Source organism: Peromyscus leucopus, chromosome 10 (assembly GCF_004664715.2).
Source record: "Peromyscus leucopus breed LL Stock chromosome 10, UCI_PerLeu_2.1, whole genome shotgun sequence".
Classification (NCBI taxonomy): Eukaryota; Metazoa; Chordata; class Mammalia; order Rodentia; family Cricetidae; genus Peromyscus; species Peromyscus leucopus.
Window position 1 is genome coordinate 5,732,513 of NC_051071.1, and position 20,903 is coordinate 5,753,415.

General features: G+C 37.2%; 1 protein-coding gene across 4 annotated transcripts in view; it reads right to left on the reverse strand.

The window, feature by feature from the left end:
- Ppp4r3b (protein phosphatase 4 regulatory subunit 3B) overlaps positions 1-20,903 on the reverse strand; it is a 58,111-nt gene that overhangs the window by 16,395 nt on the left and 20,813 nt on the right. For 3 of the 4 annotated variants that reach the window (XM_028891543.2, XM_028891541.2, XM_028891544.2), the window contains 7 exons: positions 17,600-17,677; positions 16,307-16,423; positions 15,247-15,363; positions 8,765-8,896; positions 6,794-6,896; positions 4,826-4,867; positions 2,542-2,700 (listed from right to left, as the gene is read on the reverse strand). In XM_028891543.2, the coding sequence (XP_028747376.1) occupies positions 2,542-2,700; positions 4,826-4,867; positions 6,794-6,896; positions 8,765-8,896; positions 15,247-15,363; positions 16,307-16,423; positions 17,600-17,677 (748 nt within the window). The remainder of the gene's footprint in view (positions 1-2,541; positions 2,701-4,825; positions 4,868-6,793; positions 6,897-8,764; positions 8,897-15,246; positions 15,364-16,306; positions 16,424-17,599; positions 17,678-20,903) is intronic. The other variant, XM_037208916.1, reaches the window with a different exon arrangement.

The following is a 20,903-nucleotide window of genomic DNA, read 5'->3' on the forward strand; positions in this document are numbered from 1 at the left end:
AGACATGACCTCTCATTGGCCTGAAGCCCACTAACTAGGACAGACTGGCCAACCAACAAGCCTCAAAGATCCTCCCGTCTCTGCCTCCCTAGAGGTAGTATTATAAATGTGCACACCACCAGCCCTGCACATGGGTTCTGGAAATCAAATTCAAGTCCTTGTGCTCGCAAGTCTCAACTGAGACATTTCCCAGTCTCAATAAAGATACATCTCCTCCTAAAACATAAACTGTAATACATAAAAGGTTCTATGAAAAAGATAACCCTCAGTTCACAACAGATGAAAATGCAAATTAGGCTGACAATGATGACTCAGACCTATACCTACATTTTGGGGGTAGAGGCATTAGTATAAGGATCATCCATAGCCATATAGTTTCAGGTCAGTTGAGCTACACGAGACTATTTCAAAAAATATATAAAAATTATTGAAAAGTTTAAATCCCCTGGTAGTAACGCCGCTGCTGATGCAGTAAGTCAGACCAGGCAGAATTAGTAAATCCATGTTTAATCTGAGCAGAACATTCTTGAGTGCTTCCAGAGGAAGAGGAGAGCCAAGAGGGGAACTACGAGGGGGAGTCTTGGGCGGGACCCTGGGGATGGAGCCTCGGTGTGGCGGGCTTTCTTAGGGGGGGGGTTTGGAGGGGGCAGCTCCAGAGATATCCTCAACAATTATGTTAATATATGAAAATATTCTATCAGGGTAATACAAATTAGAACAAATCTACACATTTCATCACTGGACAACTATTTTTAAAATTAGCATTATTGTCAGGCATAGTGGTGCACTTGAGAGGCAGAGGCAGGTGGATCTCTGTGAGTTCAAGGTCAGCCTAGTTTACAAAGTGATTTCCAGGATAGCTAGGGCTGTTACACAGAGAAACTATCTTGAAAACACCCCTCCCCCCCAAAAATTAGCAAATACAGCTGGGAGTAGTGGCCTGACTATAATTTCAGCACTGGGCAGAGGCAGGAGGACTGTCATTAATTCAAGATAAGCCAGAGCTATGTAATACATTCCAAGCTAGCTTGGGACTTCAGAGTGAGGCCTTACTCCGCCCCGCCCCCACCCCTTTTTCCTATCATCCATCCTATCATTCTTCCTCCCTCCCTCCCACCCACCCATCCATCCATAGTGTGGCATTATATGATGCTGGGAAAATGCCAAATGCTTTAGCTTTTGCAAGGCTTCAGGTTTTGGGAAAGTAACCTGGGTAGGTAGGTAGATGTTGAAATTTAAAAACAATATATGAAAAAGTACAGAAACGCTGGGCGGTGGTGGCACACGCCTTTAATCCCAGCACTCGGGAGGCAGAGCCAGGCGGATCTCTGTGAGTTTGAGGCCAGCCTGGGCTATAGAGTGAGTTCCAGGACAGGCTCCAAAGCTACACAGAGAAACCCTGTCTCGAAAAACAACAACAAAAAGTTTGCCTGACAATCCTATCATTGTGAATCTTACAGAAATACAATAGCATATAAAAGATTTTGTACTAGACATAGTATAGTTGGGAATGGGTGAAAAAGCAAATACAATTCTGTAATCTATGCTTTAGATGGTAAAACATTTGTGGAAATCATATCATGAAGTGTTATTTAGCTATCATTACAAAGAAAAAATAAAACCAAATAATTTGCAGTAGTGAAGGACATTGAAATGTACTAGCACAATCTAATTTTCATAAAGGTAAAAAACCCCTGTATGTGTATGAATGTTTATGTACATTTGTACAGGACAGAAAAAAAAATAAACAAAAACCACAGGCTGTTAGCGTTGTTTAAATTTTTGCTTGTTTGTTTTGTCCTTTTGAGTCAAGGTGTCATGTCCCAGGCCAATGTATGAATTGCTATGTATTGTAGAATGATCCTGAATTCGTCCTGATCCTCCTGCCTCCACCTTCCAACTGCTGGGATTACAGGTGTGATCATTTTAAGGACCATTTTAAGGACCTAAAAATAAAGGAGGATAGGGGGATTAAGAGTACCAAACAAGGCTGGCATTGTTGCTTAGCTGGTAGAATTGCCTGGCATGCACAATGGCCTCAGTTCAATACTCAGAGCTGCATAAACTGGATACATAGCACTTGTTTGTAATCCCAGTACTCAAGGGTAAAGAAGGAATATTAGAAAGATCAAGGCCACCCTTTACTACATAATGAGCTTGAGGTACAGGTGTGCACACACACACCCACCAACCCACACACATGTAAAATATGATAGTTTGATGAAGCTCTAACATACCAGAACAGTTCCATCAAGCAATGCTGTTACTGCACATGGTACTGTATTCCAACAAAACCTAGGATAATTCAATTCAATCTAAATGTAAGCAATATGCATGTGGGAAACCACTATGTCCCACTCCTCTTGCTTTTGCCCTCAGATAACAGAACACGAAGCAAAAGCAGTCGGTTCTCTTAGCCATCTCATTAACATCACACACACTGCTAAAAAGCAGATGACTTCACATGAACTGGCACTTACCTCTACTAAAAAGTATTTCTTAAACCATTTTTACAAAAATGCTTATTAAAGTGTTACTTACACAAGGCCAAGAAAGTGTGCTTTGAATTCATCAACACCAAAACTCTTCTTAGCAAGTCCTTGTTCATGATATAGTTTTTTATGTGGTATGTGTGATGTTCCACACAAAATGTGAGTAACTCTAAAATTAAGGCAAGTAGCTGTGCTGTTTGATAATTATCTACAAAAGAAAGATATCCAGTGAGAATAAATATAATACACCTAAAGAGAATAAATACATTCTATATCTTAGAGCAAAAGTACATTTTATATAATTTAAAAGGGGTACATAGATATTACTTTTATATATGTAGACTATTTCCTCGCAATGTATTCTTAGTGCTATCACTGCAAATATGAACAAATCCATGAAAGGAGGAAAGGCCTCAAAAGTTCTTGCCTGAAGTGGCTCAATGCAATTTCTTTTAAATTTATTCATGTGTGTGCATGGAAGGCTAGTGTGGTTGCAGAGGACAGTTCTCAGGAGTGGGTTCTCTCCTACCTCCTGAGGTCTGGGGACCAGAAGACAGCCTACATGGACTCTCTACCCACTGTGCTGTCTGTGCAGTCCCAGTGCAGTTTGACATTTTAAAAAAGCCATCTTTAAGAAAAATGTTATCTTTTTTTGCTATTTAAGTATCAAACAAAAACTTTCACTGAGATTGTTTTCAGTAACCACCTTGAATACACCAATCCATGCTATTCAGATCACTGAAGCTACTTTTTTTGGTTACCCTTCTAAAGATGCTCTGCTTCATGAAACGACTGTACATCAAACTTTAATATCTACCAAAGACTTAATATAAATAATCATTTTATAATGTTTTAGAAAAGAAACACTACCCTGAGAGGAAATTACAGAATCTAGCCAAATAAAAAGTTAACACAATCAATGCCATCTAGTATAACTATTTGATTTCAACAGGAATATTACACACTTGAACATATCCTTCCTATTCTCCGATGTGTGTTAATGCCATGAAGACCAGATGAAGATGTGGGTTCCCTGGAGAGTGTATTCCAGGTAGCTGTGAACTGTGCAATGTGGGTGTTAGGAACTGAACTCTGTTTTTCTGGAAGAGAAGAGCCTCTGTAGTCCACACAAACATTTTATGGATCTTGACTGCTTCTGGAAATAATGCAGCCTTCTTTTAATTAACAAAATGGCCTTCAAACACACAAAATAAAACTTGACTGTTTTTACGTCAAGTGCAAGAAGAGAGTCTTACTTGTTCCAAACTAAGTTCTGTAACAGCCAGTATAACCAGATGCAAAATTAGAACTAGTCCTCAACCATGAAAGTTTCTCATATTTTTTATTTTTAAATATGTAAGATGTGTTATTTTTAAGTAAATGTATATTTGTGTGAGTTTGTGCACATGAGTGCAGGTGCCTTTGAAGGCCAGAAGACAGCCTTATACTTTGGAGATTAAGTTACAGGCAGTTTGAGCTATGAAATGAGTACTAGAAAGTGAACTCAGATCTTCTGCCCAAGAGCAGAATGTGCTCTCATGCTGAGCCATCTCTCTGGCTCTACGGGAAGTTCTAAAGGATATTACTGTGCTTGTGTGTGATGTTGTGTGGGAATCCTGGGGGTGGGAGGGGTGTCAAAGGATAATGTCTCCTTCCCACCTTTATGTGGGTTCTAGGGATGGAACACAGGTTTCCAGGCTCATTTGCTAAGCCATTTTCAAGACCCACACAAAAGATATTTTAAAACAGTGATCTGTACCATTAATTATATTGTTTTCCCTTTTCTATTTTAAGTCAAGAAATCACTTTAATTCAATCTCTGAACATTCTCCTGTGGAAGCTCTCCTAGAGGTTTCTGTTGTTTCTCCTGGGGCTTTGATAAGGCTGGTAGAAAGAATGTAATTTTAAATGCACATAGCTTCAATACCATCAGGCCCATACCTTGAATGCATATTCTAAAGAGAAGCAAATGGTAAAAGATGAAGACTCATAGACCAAGTATAGCACTGTGCTAAAGTATGGATCCTAAGGGATGGTAGTCAATTACATCTAAAATATAAGAACTGAATTATCAACTTACAGATAATAATTTCTCAAAGCAATGTTAAAACAACAACAAATTTACAGAGAAAACAATCTGTTTCTCATCATTTATAGTTGGAAAGTAGGCTTTCTTCCTTATAATAAAAGGGCAAGTCTATCCTTGGATTTTATTTTTATGTTAAAAAATACTTCTCTTATCTATACATACACACACCCACACTCCCCCCCCCAACATATTGATTAAGAAAAACCTCATAATTTGTACTCATAAAATATTTATTTTTACTTACCAGGGCAAATTGTATTGTTTTTGTTAGATCCAAGCATATTATCTTTAAAAGAAAAATTAAAATCAACTACTTCAGCTAACAATCTTACATTTTCCTAATATTTCACAATATACAAACAACCTCAATCATAATTTCTTTTTAATTTCATAATAACTATTGAGTTGTTTACTCTGGTTGAATATTATACATCTTTTACAGAATTAGGTGCAGAGGTAGATTATTAAAATATAATAGTAGTGAGCCAGGCATAGTGGCGCAAACCTTTAATCCAGGCAGGGGCAGGGAGGCAGAGGCAGGTGGGTCTCTGTGAGTTTGAGGCCAGCCTGGTCTACACAGTGAGTTCCAGGACAGTCAGGGCTACACAGAGAAACCCTGTCTCACAGATAACAAAGACAAAGAAGATAGAAACAGTGAAAGTGCTCTGATAAAAAGGTGAGATTAAAAACAGGTAAGACAGACACATATTTTTCTTTTTATTCACCATTTTACAATTAGGATATATTTCTGCATCACATTAAAAAACACAAAATGCGGGAAGTTTAAAACTTCAGAGCAATGCATACTTTAACAATGTGTTTATGTTTAAAAATATGTGCCTGGCAAAAGGATACTTTCTAGAGCATGTATTAGCTCATTTGCACAGAAAAATGCAATGCACACAGGAACATTATTTACAACTGGGGAAAGCTTGAAACAAATGTACACAGGAAGAAGAATGATTAAACTGCTAATACTCAGAATACTATCTATGCCAGATTTAAAATACCCAAGGAACCTAGACATCAGTATGAATAGATCTCAACAGAAGTAAACCTAAATCAAATATGAAATACACAAACCACAAGAACAGAGCCAGTACAGGAGACAAAACTCTTGGGCATTATCTTAGGAACTAAGGTTGTGGCATAGTGAGACCGAGGCAGTGAAGTGGCACACAGAAAATCCCAACAAAGGCAGTACATATATATCTACTAACAGTACTAGCTATATATTTGCATATGGTATAAGTGTTAAAATGACCATGAAAAATGAACTATTTTAACTTACATACAAAAATCTTCTGGAACATGCTTCCTTTTTTCCTTCTTTTTTTTAAAGCTTACCTAACACCTCCCTACCCCTGTTCCCCAAACAGTTTCTGGCCCTTCTGAGTGGTGGAATTAAATGAGTATGCCACCACCACCTTAGCAGTTTTGATAATTTAGTTGATATACCAAAATTCATTTCAATTATTTTAACTGCAGTCTTCCATTATATAGATACTCTACAATCTGTTCATTTTATCCTATCATAAATAATATAGTAACTGTTCTAAACCTATCATGTAAGTAAAAATTCTCTTTAGGGTATTTAATCAGATAGCAATTAGAGTAATTAAATGGGGTATGCCTACGTTGTAACTTTTATTAATTTCATAAACATTGTCTTGATTGATTTCCCCTCTCTCCTTTAAGACTCATAGCTCAGGCTAGCCTTGAATTTACTAGTTAGCTAGAACTGTCTTTTAATTCCTGAACCTCTTGCCTCCCTCCACCTCTCAGTACAGAAATTATAAGCCCGTTGCCACATCTGACCATGGCATCCTCTTAGTTGGTTACTCTACTAAACCAAAAACTGCTGCCAAATTGGACCTATACAGCTACAAATGCCTAAACAGTTCTTTACTCACAATGCTTCAAAACCATCTTTGTCTCCATTCCACTTTAATTTATAAACTAGAACTTGTCATTAGTAAGTCATGAGAATAACTTATGCAACAAATATGGAGAAGCAACAAAAAATATACACTAGGAAGAAAACCCTTGTCCCACAAATTATGCATCAATAGTTCTTACCAAAGACACTCTCAAACAAGGACAATCATGACTTCATACTGCACTTTACATCTTTCAGAAATAACTTCCCTGTCATATAAAGCACCAAGTAATACTTCATGGCCATCGTATGCAAATAAACAGGAGAACTTACCCTTCTCACATTTGTCTTCTGACGTATTGGTCAAAAGTGGAGCTGTGAGGACATGCATGCAATGGTTGTAGAAGAAATTTAAAAACTCACTCTTTTCAGTTTTCTGAAATAAAATGTTAAAAAAAAAAAAACCCACTTTATTACCTTTGCATTTAAGAAAGATTTTCAAGAATTAGCAGTGAAGGTCATACTCTAACAACAGTACTTTAAGATAATGTAAAAGAATCTTAAACTATCTAGAGTCAAAGAAGCAAACTTAGATACATATATTTCAATTTAAATTCCAGATATGAAGTCTAATAATTCACATTAAGACATTAAAAAAATGAAAGTGAAAAAAAGTAGAAATAGTTTTTCCAAGGAAATTCAGAAACTTTTAAAGATGCTGGCAGTCTGAAGTGTAATGAAGAATAGATCAGTCTACTGAACAACATGGTGATCACAACCAACAGCAATGCACTGGGTACTTGAAAGCTGTGAGGATTATGATTTTAAAAATTTACTTTCATTCACATGCGTCTATGTGTACACACATGCATGTAGATGCCAGAAAGGGGCCTGGAATCCTTGGTGGATGTAAATTGCCTAACATGTGTACAAGGAACTAAACTGTTCTGCAAGAGACCAATGCACTTACCTGCTGAGTCACCTTTCCCTGGAATTATAATTGTAAATATTTTAGGTGATTAAAAATTGGAGCTTGAGGACTTGCAAATGTACTTTGGTGCTTAAGCATTTGACTAGTATGTGCAGGGTCTTGGGTTCATCCCTCAAATGTATGTGGGGGTGGGGGTGGGGGGTAGTGAAGAGGCACTGATGCCCTACATTTCACTGTTCATCCAAATCTGAAAAACTACTGAAACAATTTATCAGGCTACTGAATGAAAAGATGAAATTCAATTCTGTTCCTTAAAAAAATGAAAGTTATAATTTAGAAGATTACTGCCTTATTAAATATTGGGTTGACTAACTTACAATAGTTTTTTTGTTTTTGTTTTTTGTTTTTTTTTTTTTTTTTTGTTTTTTTTTTTTGTTTTTTCAAGTCAGGGTTTCTCTGTGTAGCTTTGTGCCTTTCCTGGAATTCACTCTGTAGCCCAGGCTGGCAGAGGCAGGCGGATCTCTGTCAGTTCGAGGCCAGCCTGGTCTACAGAGTGAGTTCTAAGACAGCCAGGGATACACAGAGAAACCTTGTCTCAAAAATCAAAAATAAACAACAATTAAAAAAAACAACGACAAAAAAACCTCATTGGTTTACATCAATTTTCTTGCTTTTTATTGTGATAAGACCACGTAAAATAAAATTTGCTACCCTGTTTGCTATCTTAAAATATAGTCCAGTATTATTTAAAAACTATTATTAAAAATTATTATTATATTTTTTTATGGGCAGTGGTGGCACACGCCTTTAATCCCAGGACTTGGGAGGCAGAGTCAGGTGGATCTCTGTGAGTTTAAACCAGCCTAGTCTACAGAGGGAGTTTCAGGACAGCCAGGGTTACATAGTGAAACTGTGTATTGAAAAACCAAAAATATTATTAAAAAAATAATGCTGTGTACAAAGTTTTTAAACAAGTTATCATATAGAAGCCAAAGAACAAAAACTAAATTCCTAATCTAATTAATATTCCTGGCCAGTGAGGGCTCAGCAGAGAAAAGCACCACTGTCAATCATGACCAAGCCCAAGTTTCATTTGTGGGTCCCATGTGGTAGCAGCACAGAGCTACTGCCTGCAAGTTATCCTTGGATCTCCATGCATACCCTCTACCCATAACAAATAAATGAAAAAGCTAACAACAAAAAAGGAGCTGAAGAGATAACAATGCTGGATTTACTGAAAATTAATTTTAAGAATACCATTGGTTTTTAAGTACAAATACTTTTCAAAGAATTTGTTGTTTCTAAAATCTTATTATAAAACCATTTAAGACTGATAAGGCCAAAACACCTTTAATCTCAGTGTGAGTTCTTACATTAGTTGTAGCCAACATGTTCTCTGGATCAATTAGAGTACGAAGAAGTCCCATTAACTGAACTGCACCTCCTAGTTCAGGGTCAGTATCACAGATCATTTGTTCAATCACCACATTTATAAGAAGTATATCCTGAAAGAAAATATGTTTCTGTAAGACCTTGACATAAGACAAACACACCAACTGAAGGAACAAAATCAGAGCAGGGGGGGGAAATCAAAGCATATAATACCTTACTTAAAAGATTTTTTTTTCTGTTTCTCAAAGTTCTGAAAATATTTAGAGTGAACAGACACACACAGAGATAGAGACTGTGAGAGAGACAGAGACAGAGACTGTTCACTGTTATCATTCTAGGTTTTAGCTCTGGGTATAAATCAATAGGTTGATCAAACACATATGATCATTTCAATCTTTAAACAGAAAACTCTTCCTAGAAAAAGCGCAAGCAGTAACTTGGCACATAACTTTTCACAAGATCTGAGAATAATGTCATAAAGTGACTTAGTATCAGGTTTACTGTTACATAAATTTATTCTTTGTGTATGTGTGCAGTGTACTTGTGTACAGAAGCCTAATGTCCAGCATCTTCCTCTAGCTTTTTCATTGCTGTTTTTCTGAGATGACTCTGTATGGAGTCATTGACTATCCTGGAACTCTGGAACTCAATATGTAGACCAGGCTGGTCTTGAACTCACAGAGATTCATTTGCCTTTGCCTCTCAAGTGCTGGGATTAAAGGTGTGTGCTACCTTGCCCAGCTTGCACATTACTTTTTGAGACAGGGTCTCTCACTGATTAACACAGGCATCCTGTTTTCATTAATCCAGCACTGGGATTACAGGTGCTAGGTTTTTCTTTTCTTTTTTTGACATGGGTTCTGGGGACCCAAACTCTGGTACTCATGCTTGTGTGGCAAAGCCCTTTACTGACTGAACCACCTTTTTTTTTTTTTTTTTTCTTTTTTAACAGAAATCTTAAGCATTACAGGACAAAACTTACTGTCATGTTAAAGGAAAAACATTCTGTCATCAAAAGTATATTCTAAGCAATTTGTTATTAGACTCTTTTTGTAATAGCATCTTTGGATTTGAATATTTGGTCCCCAGATGGTAGAACTGTTTGGGAAGGTATAGGAGTTGTCACTAGAGATGGGCTTGTGATGTGATGTGAGCTCTCAGCCACTGGTCCAGTGCCATCCTTGCCTGCCTGCTGTCACGCCCCATTGCATGATGATCATGGACTCACTATCTGGAACTGAAAGTACCAATAAACTCTTCTGTAAGTTGTCTTGTTCACAGTGTTTGTCACGAAGTAGAAAAGTAACTAAGACAGTTACACAATCCTAGATGATGTACCCATAACACACTCCAGCTATAATGGTATAAATAAATGGACAGCCCACTGCTGCTAGGACTATGCTAAACAAAACATCACAATTGAGAAATGGATGAGACAAATTCGGGGAAAACATTAAAGAGATAGAACTTGCTAAGCTGCCCAGGCTGATCTTGAACTCTGAGCTCAAGCAATCATCCAAGTAACTAGAACTTGGACACACCTCCACATCTGAGACACTACTTCTCCTCACCCTCCCTCTCTCTAAATACGTGGAAGTCCGTGTCATCTCCCCGCCCACTGCCCCCTTTGAGATGGGAGTCTCACTATGCAGCCTTAGCTGGCCTGGAAATCACTATGTAGACCAGGATGGCCTCCAACTCAGAGAGCTCTACCTGCCTCTGCTCCTGAATGCTGGGATTAAAGGAGTGGGCTATCAGGGCTAGCAAATGGGTTTTAAAAAAGAAAAAAAAATCCTAGTTTCATTCTAGTGAGAAACAATTATGGAAGAAAGCAAGAAAGAGGCATGAATCCACAAACAGCCCAAACCCAAATATGACCCAGTAAAGTACAATACAATTTGCTTCAAAAATAAGAATCCAACCAGGCTTCTGCTTCTGACCAAGATTTAGTGACAACTGGATTTATCCTTCTACCAGAAATGAGCAAAACATGAAAAAAAAAAAAAAAAAAAAAAAAAAAAAAAACAAAAACAAAAAAACCCTGACAACTGATTAGACAATAGTTATCACAAAAGAAAAGATCCTAGGGAAATTAGTCAGGTGAGCTGTAGAACATGTCAAACACTCATTATTTTTATAAATAAACTGTATCCCATATGCCCAGTAAAACTCAGATCCTAATGTACTCAAGTGATCCACAGATCTGGAGGTTATGCTGTATACAGAAATATGGGATGGCAAGATCTTGTCCCAAAGGCACTCAGCTCATCAACTAAAATTCGTCTATTGCAATGTACTGCTAAATCCACCTAAAAGTAATATAGTTGCCATTTGGTTCCTGAAAAGGCAAGCTTGGTTCTAGACCACCAATCCCTGCAGACACTAAAATCTTATACACTTACAACTACATAAGATGGTGTAGTACATGTATATCATGCTCGGGAACATTATAAGCGCAGGAAGAGGCTGGGGACATACTTAGCATATAGAGCACTTGCCTAGGCATGCATGAAGCCTGAGTCTGATGCCCAGCACTGCATAAACTGGGCATGGTGGCATATGTCAGCATTTGGGAAGCAAAGGCAGGAGAAGAAGCTTAAGGTCAGCCTCAGCCACATAATGGTAATGGAGAACTTAAGACTTTATCTTAAGAGTATGGGAATAAAAGAAAATAAAATGAATGAATGAATGCTCTTTTCAGACTGTAAGTTTAAGAAAAATGGGAAAGTGGGCAGCACTGAGGTGAAAGGATTGCTTGAACATGTGACCTCAAGGCCATCTTAAAGACCTTAATCTCAAAGAGAGGGGCCAAGGACAGAAACTTAGTTTTCATTCTGAAAAATTAGTAACTACTTCTGTTATCAATTAAACATAAACAAGAAAATACTGCTAATGAAAACAAATCAATTTTATTTTATTTATTTATTTATTTATTTTGGTTTTTCGAGACAGGGTTTCTCTGTGTAGTTTTGGTGCCTTTCCTGGAACTCACTTTGTAGACCAGGCTGTCCTCGAACTCACAGAGATCCACCTGGCTCTGCCTCCCTAGTACTGGGATTAAAGGCGTGCGCCGCCACCGCCCGGCACAAATCAAATTTTTAAGAGTTAAGAATTTTTAAAAGTTAATTGTTCATGATTATTATGGTATGAGTTGAGATTTATGGTTATTTAAGATGAATACCTTTTAACCATATAAGAATCAAAGACAGAATGTTAATTTCAACAGGAATATTAATGTCAAAGTTATCTTCTATAAAGGCTGGCATTAAGAATATCACAGTGAGATAATAAACTAGGGTTCAGCATCATCTGGTGTTCAGGAGTCTAGAGAGACAGCTCAGCAGTTAAAAGCAGGTCCTGCTCTTCCAAAGGATCAGAGTTCAGTTCCCAGCACCCATGACAGACTGTGGGAGCCTGTTTACAGGTTTCTCGTGGCTTTACCCAGCAGGTCCTCATAGAGAGGATGATTAGGACCATGGGCCTGAGTGCAGATGTCTGAGATGGTCTGCACTTGGCTGTGCTGGGGGGAGGTCTTTTGCTCTACCCCTTAGCATTTCTATAAATCAGCTGGAGCAGAGATAGTCAGGGCCTACTGGAATAGGTTCCAGGCCCTCTAGAGGCTATCCTTTATTTTCTGTTTATCTCCACAATCTAATTCCTTCTATCTAATATTTCCTGCTGCTTGCACTCAAGAAAACTCTGGGAACTGTGGGGTTCGTGGGTAAATGCCCCACAGAATGGCGCCATGAACAGGGACTGAAGAAAAAAAAAAAAAAAAAAAAAAAGGAAAAAAAGAGGGGGACTAAAGATAAATGAACAGGGACTAAAGACAAAGGAAAATAATTGTTTTATTACAGAGTTTTTGGTGAAAGTGTGTTGTCAGGTCCTGCCAGTGCTAAGAGGAGTATGTCTGGTGTTGTAATGGAATATGAATATTAATAAGGGGCAGGGGCTTTTTTATCCTCGAGAGAAAAGGAAAAAATGGACTGGAAGGATGTCTGATGCTGCAGTGCAAAAACCTCTTCTATCAAAATTTCTATCTTCTCTTTCTCAATTTCTATCTGTGAAAAATAAGTATAAAGTATGGTGTAGTAATACACTGCAGTAAAAACTTAGAAGTGTAAGACTGTGTAGAAAAAAATTAAGATAAGTAAGGCAACTAAACAGAAAACCTCCTCAATTTTCTAACTTTGGGGGCTATGAATGCAAACCGGGGGGAAAAAAATCTTTCTTTGAGCTTTACGGGTAGTAAAAAAAAAAAAAAGCTCTTCTTTGAGCTTATCAGGCAGAAAAGTTTCCTATGGAAGCTTTTGGCCTGGGGACAGCTGAAATGCTAAGTCGAAGCAGCAGGAAAACAGGCTCCCACAATAGACAGCTCAAAATTGTCTGTAACTCCAGCTGCAGGGTAATGGACACCCTATTCTGGCCTCCCCAAGTACCAGCATACATGCACCACTTACCTACACATAAGTGAAAAATTAATCTAAACAAAACCTACAACCAATGCCCTCCAAACAAACACCCCCAAACCAACCAAACAAAAACAGCCACCATGGTTAACATACTTAACATTAAAAAGTTTTGGGGGGATGGTGGTTCAGACAGGGTCTTGTGTAGAATATTATTTTAAGATGTGTTATATTTGTTTATGCTGTGAAACACTTGTTTAATGATGCAAGGACATGCTGTATTCTTTTATGTTGCATATGTTTAAATCTGTGAAGCTGTGTTACTTTGCTTGTCTAAGGCACCTGACCATAAAGAGCTGAACGGTCAATATCGAGGCAGGAGAAAGGATAGGCAGGGCTAGCAGGCAGAGAGAATAAATAGGAGAAATCTAGGGAAAAGGTCAAGAGGAAGATGGAACGAGAGAGGAAGAAAGAGGATGCTAGAGGCCAGCCACCCAGCCAGCCACGGAGTAAGTAAGATTACAGAAGAGAAAGGTGAAAGTCCAGAGGCAAAATGTAGATGTTAAAGTTACAAAAAGCTGGCAAGCAATAAGTCAAGCTAAAGCCAGGCATTTATAAATTAAGAATAAGCCTCTGTGTGTGATTTATTTGGGAGCTGGGTGGCGGGTCCCCCAAAACAACAAAAAGTCAAAGAACAAAGAGCCAAAAGAGTAAAAAAACAACCAACAAAAGTCTTGTTCTACAGAGTATGTAAGAAGGTCCAGGCTGGCCTTGAACTTGTGGCAACCCTTCTGTCTCGACCCCCAAAAGTGTTGAGATTGAGGTATGAGACACCATGCTCAAACTATTACTTATTTACTGTCTAAATACAGAAGCATTCCAAGCTTTCTGTAAAAAATGTAAAGTGATGGTGACACATGTCTGCATAGGCAGAGCTGTGGTGATGTATTTGTAATCTAAGAAATAAAGCTTGCCTGAAGATCAGAGGACAGAGCCAGCCACAGAATTAGCCAGAGGACCGGGCAGTGGTGGCGCACACCTTTGATTCTGGCACTTGGGATCACAAACCTTTAATCCCAGCACTAGGCTGAAACAGGAAGTGATATGGCTGTGCAGAGAAAAAGAATATAAGGTGGGAGGAGACAGGAATTAGGCCTTTTTGGTTGAGGACTCAGAGGCATTCAGTCTGAGGACTCATGGAGACAGGAACTTCTCTTTTCGGCTGAGGAGTTGGAGAGGTGAGAAGTGGCTGTGGCTTGTTTCCACTGATCTTTCAGCATTTACCCCAATGTCTGGCTCTGAGTTTTTATTATAAGATCATTTAGGACTCGTCCAACAGAGGGCTGTGAATCAAAGCCAGTCTGATGTACATGCTAAGTGTCTCAAAGCAAAAGTAGACAGCCTAAGTTTAGTTCCTAACACCAAGATTGTGTGGCAGACAACTGCTTGTGATTATAGATTCAAAGAATCTGATGACTTCTCCTGGCCCCAGGTAGTACCTGTATGAATGTGCTTGATGCACGCACACACAAATCTTACAACAGAAACCAGAAGAACATCAACAAAACAAAACAAACAATAACAGTAAGCCAAGAAACACTGGAAACAGCTAAGAAATGCAGAAAGCAAAAATATAAAATATATTAAGACTAAAAGTAAAACACATTAAAAAAATCTATAATGTAGTTAGCTGCACATGCCTTTAATGCTAGCACTTTCGAAGCAGAGGCAGGCAGATCTATAACTTCAGTTCATTTTGTATAAATATTTTTATAGTGGGGAAATACAATTATTTTTCTTATTCAATTTTCAATTCCATTTTAAAAAAGGAACTGAGTCAGAATAAGCAAAACAAAAAAGGGACCAGAGTAAGAACAAGTAAAAACAAATTCTTAGTTACACAAGGTAACTGCTTGGTCTGCACTTCTAAGGGATATATTAAAATGTCTTCTATTAGTCCTATATATTCTTAAATTTAAGATTATGCTTATGACTTCTTTGCAACAGTTAGCTCTTCTCAATGGGTAGCACAGAACTATAGCGTCATTACTTACATCATCGCTCTGTTGGGCTTCTTGCATCACAAATTCTCGGACCATAGATGGACTAAACTCTACCAGATAAGAAAATATATCTGTAGCAGCTGATCTGACCTGCAAGTCATCCATGCCCTGACAAAAGGAAAGCTACATTAGAGAACGTAACTAAGGTTATTCTTGCACTCCCCTCCTCTCTTTCAAACCCACGAATAACCCCTTAGATTTTTAGATTAACATTCAACTTCAATCTGCAATACCTCTTCTTTTTCTTCCCCAGATAGATGTATCCCCTCCCAATTTTTGGATTAAGACACCAAACTGAATTAAAATATCCCTTTTTTCCCCTATGACTGGTATATTTGGAAGCAGCTCAGTACTTATTTCTAATGGCTTTTACCATCTTAAAAGAAATATTCAGCACTTGGAAGACAGAGGCAGATGGATCTCTGTGAGTTCGAGGACATCCAGAGGTACACAGAGAAACCCTGTCTCGGAAAACAAAACAAAACAACAACAACAACAAAAATTCAGAGTTTATACATAAGAGTCAGCATAGAGCTGAGTGTAGTGGTGCACACTTGTAATCCGCTGACACAGGCACACATGTGGCATACATTCACATAAACACACACACACACACACACAAAGAAAACAAACAATAAATTGTCATAAGACACTTATTTTAAAATGAATACCTAAAATTATTCTCATTTAAATTTTTTATCTGAACGTCTATGAATCAAATAGATGTAACTGAAATCTGAGAATTATAACCCTACTCCCATACTGAAGCTTAGGTTCCTTGGTTCAGTACTTCCTAATTCTACTAACTGCATTGAAAAGTGAAGACAACTTACCCAATTCTATGAAACATAGCGTCACTTAAGGAAAGACAAGTCTTTGAAAAACAAACACAAACACGGATGGTACAAATCTTAAAATCTGGTAACTGAAATCATCCTTGTGGTGTCTCAGTAAGAGATGAATGAATCAGCACTATGCAAATATTTTACCATCCAAAATTATGAATCTATGACAAATTCACAACTCCAAAAGCACAAGAAACCATAATTACCATTACAATTTCAAGAGCTGGAAGAATTCCCAATTTTGCCAAGGTTTTAAAAAAAGCATCCCTGTTTTGAGGTTGTAATGTCTGAGAAAATGCACAAAATTCCTTGAAGAAATTAACCTGTGAGGTCAAAAATTAAAGTGATAAGTCAATAAACATGAAGACAAAACAATGCATACTCTAAGTTTAGCTACCAGAGTATAGAATTCATCCTTCTAAAAGACCATCTTTTCCCATATCCTGGCTCCTCAAAATCTACATTTAAAAACTATATTAAAAGCTAGTGCTGAGCACACTGGCTTATACTATCTTCCAGCACTCAGGAGGCAGGAGGATCAAGAATCTGAGGCCAATCTAGGCAACAGTTAATAAACTTTGTCTCTTTATAAATAAAGCCCGGGGTAGATCAGATGATTCAGTGGGTGGAGTCACTTACTGTCAAGCCTGATGACTTGAGCCTGACTCCAGGAACCCACATGACAGAGAGAGAGCCAACTGCCAAGGCTGTCCTCTGACCTCCACTCATACATAATGTGCACTACTCCCCCAATGTAAAATATAAATAAAGACATAGATATATGCATGTGCACACACACAAAAACCAACAACAAAACTCCAGCATCATATTAAATATAAACTTAGCTTTATTTCTCAAATACTGATCTTCTCTAAACCTAATGTAAAAAATGCCACATAGGGCACTTGCATAAAAACCATCCTGCAAAAAAACTGTGTTTGGATTACCAAGGGAACTGCAAAAAACACAACAAAATTTTAACCGCTGGTAAACAGTAATTGTTACTTTCCCCTCTAAAATACAGTTACCTCTCAAAACAAAAGCAAAACAAACTCCAAGTCATTAAAAAGTAAACATTTTGTCCCACAGTGGTGGCACATGTCTTTAATCCCAGCACTCTGGAGGCAGAGGCAGGTGGATCTCTGTGAATTCGGGTCAGCCTGGTCTACTGAATGAGTTCCAGGACAGCCAAACCTACACAGAGAAACCCTGTCTTAAAAAACAGAGGGGGGAAAAAAGTGAACATTTCTAAGGAACCAAATGATTTATCATTCATTTATTTTAGAAGTGTTTTCCTTCCATCTGTTGTTGTTGTTTCTGAATCTCCATTATGTAAATACCTACCACTATAACAAATGTCTGTAGCTCTGTCATGCTATAAGGCATTTAAATTTCCTGGGGGAGGGACATTTGTGAGTGTGTGAATGACACACATAATATCTTAAAATGTTTTCTGAAACATTTAAAAACAAGTTTTAGAAACTGAACAAATAACTTACCAATTCACGCCGTTTATCATCGTCTGTAGCCTCATCTGTTAACTGTGCAAAAACTTCAGACAAAAACTTCTCATCTTCCTGAATGAGAAGAAATAACTGCTATGAAATATCAGCAAAAGCATACTTACATTATGCATATGCCTTACACAAAGTACAGTAAAATCAGATCAAAATTCAAAAGTATTTTCATCATGAAACCTGAAATCTGAGGATATATTTACAGTCTTATGAAACTTAGAACTGCCACTTAAGTTTATCCATTAATATGTACTTAACTAGAAATCTCACTACACAGTACTAGGCAAAACAAACAAAAGCTCTAGAGGTAGAGCAATAAATTTATTTACTTTCATCCTGACAACTTTTCTAACTCAGTTTTCATTTACTCAAATAAACCTGAGGATCTCACTGTCAGTTCGTATGTACCAGACAAAGAAAACAAGACAGTACAAGTGCAGCAGTGAAGGGAGCTGGATTATGGCGGCAGGCAGGCAGCAAGTCTTCAACATGTGAGAGCATACAGAGCACTTTAATCTACAGCCAAGGACAAAATAAAGTGACAAGTCACTATGGTAATTACACCTGATGACTCAGAGCTATTAAAAGACAGGTATTAATTTCCCTAGCACTCATTAAAAGAATATATAGAGCCAAGGATCAACCCCAAGGTCTTGTGCATGCTAGACAAATAATGTACCACTAAGCTATGACCCCAGGACAAGTAGGGATATATTTTTATAATCCTTTATTTTCAGTATAAATTTAAATTTGATGATTTTTCTTTTTTTAAAATGATACTTTATTATATTCCAATTTTTCTGTTTTTTTTTTTAAATTTATTTATTTATTATGTATACAGTATTCTGCCTGCATGTGTCCCTGCAGGCCAGAAGAGGGCACCAGATCTCATTACAAGTGGTTGTGAGCCACCATGTGATCGCTGGGAATTGAACTCAGGACCTTTGGAAGAGCAAGCAGTGATCTTAACCTCTGAGTCATCTCTCCAGCCCGATTTTTCAATATAAATTTGTATGTCTAAAATGTAGAAGGGATGTTTAAGTTATAATTGTGTTTGCTGGAGTGAGGCAAGTAATTTTCTCCAGTTTACCTATATTTTCTACAGTAAGAAAATTACAAAGTAAAATTATATAATATCAAAATTCACTTTAGAGATTTGCTAAAAGACAACTAGTGAAATTATGGTGCTGTTAAGATTTCATTATATTCTCAAAACCCTTCTCTATGAAGCATAATTTCTATTAAATTAAATTAACATATTCTAAAAGAACTTGTAATGGTAGTATCTCTGACTGATATCACTAGATATAAAATATGTATTTCCTATATCTGTCTTTTAAAATATGGATCATTCATTAACTAAGGATCTCTACACTGTCTCCAAAATAAGGTGGAGCACTAATCTGAAGATACAGTCCTCACTAGTTAGAAAGTACTAAGCATCAATGGGGGTGCTCAGAGACAGAGTAAAGAGATCAAATAGGGTTTTAAATGAGTGACTCAGAATGGTGCTTCTTTGTGTATTTCACTGACTCGTTTTAGACATTATATATCATGGCTTGATACATTTAGAGGAAACGAGCATATTTCAAAACCCACCTCTATGAAATATAATTTCAAGTGAGTTATTCTAAAACTGTGATATCTGTAAATATGTATTTCCCCTATTCACATCTTTCATAAACTTTTTTCCCACAGATCTCCCAGATTGAATTTTTATTCTTTTTCACTAAAGATTTTTAAATGTTTTCAGAATATTTTCAAAGGAGAAAGTTCTAAGGTCTTGATAAATGCATTTTCTCTTTAAATTCTTTGCACATGATTCAGCACTTGAGAAGTGACAGCCGAAACCATTCATAAAGGCGATTATCAAGTATGTTCATTAGGAGAATGCTTCCTGATTCCTAGCTTATTCACCTCCCTCCCCCAGCTATTTCAGAGCATTCATTTTTGTGATTTCTTTAAGCTATGAAGCATGATGTTTCAGGGTATGTTAGGAAGCAAATGATTTGACAATATAAAGCCTGTAGCTAGAATATTTTCTCCTAAATCCTTGCTTGTCTACATCATGAAAGTAATCATCACTTTAGATCATTTTTCTTTTCTGTAAACTTTACAAGCTTTTGTTTTAATGAGACAACTGTCACAGTATATGTAGCTACTTTTCTAGGTAACAAAACTCCTGGAGAAGAGGCTCTAAATCAGGGCTGGGATGTAGCCCAGGGGCAGTGTTTTTCTAGCCATGAGATCGATCCTCAGTGCCACAAACAAGAACAAAACAGACAAACAACAGGTAATTTAAAGTTCATAACAATTTCATGAAATGTATCTCTCATGAATCATAAATAAATAAAAGGCTAAGTATGGTAGCACAAGCCTTTAATCCCAGCACTCAGAAGGCAGAGGCAAGAGGATCATTATGAGTTCAAGGCCAGTATACCCTACATAGTGAGTTTCAGACCAGCCAAAGCTACTAGTGAGACCCAGCCTTAAAAAAATAACAATGAACAAACAAAATAAAATTCCTTTAAAGCTTTGTTTTTTTTTTTTTTTTTTTTAATTTTTTCTGGAGCTGAGGACCGAACCCAGGGCCTTGCACTTGCCTACCACTGAGCTAAATCCCCAACCCCTTAAAGCTTTGCTTAATATCACAGATTCCATAAATAAAATTATAAAATATATGTAAAATGACACACAAAATTTTACAAATATTTATAGATTAGTTTACATAACTTATTTAAACTATTTTTGACAGTACTGGGGACTGATAAGTAACCATACTCTACCACTGAACTACATCTCCAGACCTTATTTTTCAACTATAAAAAAAAGTTATGATTTACTATTGTGGATTTGGAAACCCTTAGGTCAAACAACACTTGAAAGCTATATTTGAGAATCTGACGTCCTTTATATCATCTCCAGAGTATGACCACATTTCCAATTTCCTGATACTGATTTTCTGTCTGGGGGTAAAAAGCATCCTGAAATGTATATAGTGAAATCACAGTGCTCAGGAAATATGAGGAGGAAAATCCAAAGTTCAAGGTCAGCCAAATAAAAATATAAAGAAACCAACAAAACACAAGATCCCATTTACTATAATATTTACTATACACACACACACACACACACACACACACACACACACACATACATATATACAGTATATATATATTACTATAATGGGAACCTAATATTTATATTTAACTTTCCTTTTGCCCTTTACTGAAGAATAATGAACAATTGGTAGGTAGGTACAGGAGCAGTGGTGCATGTGTGTAGT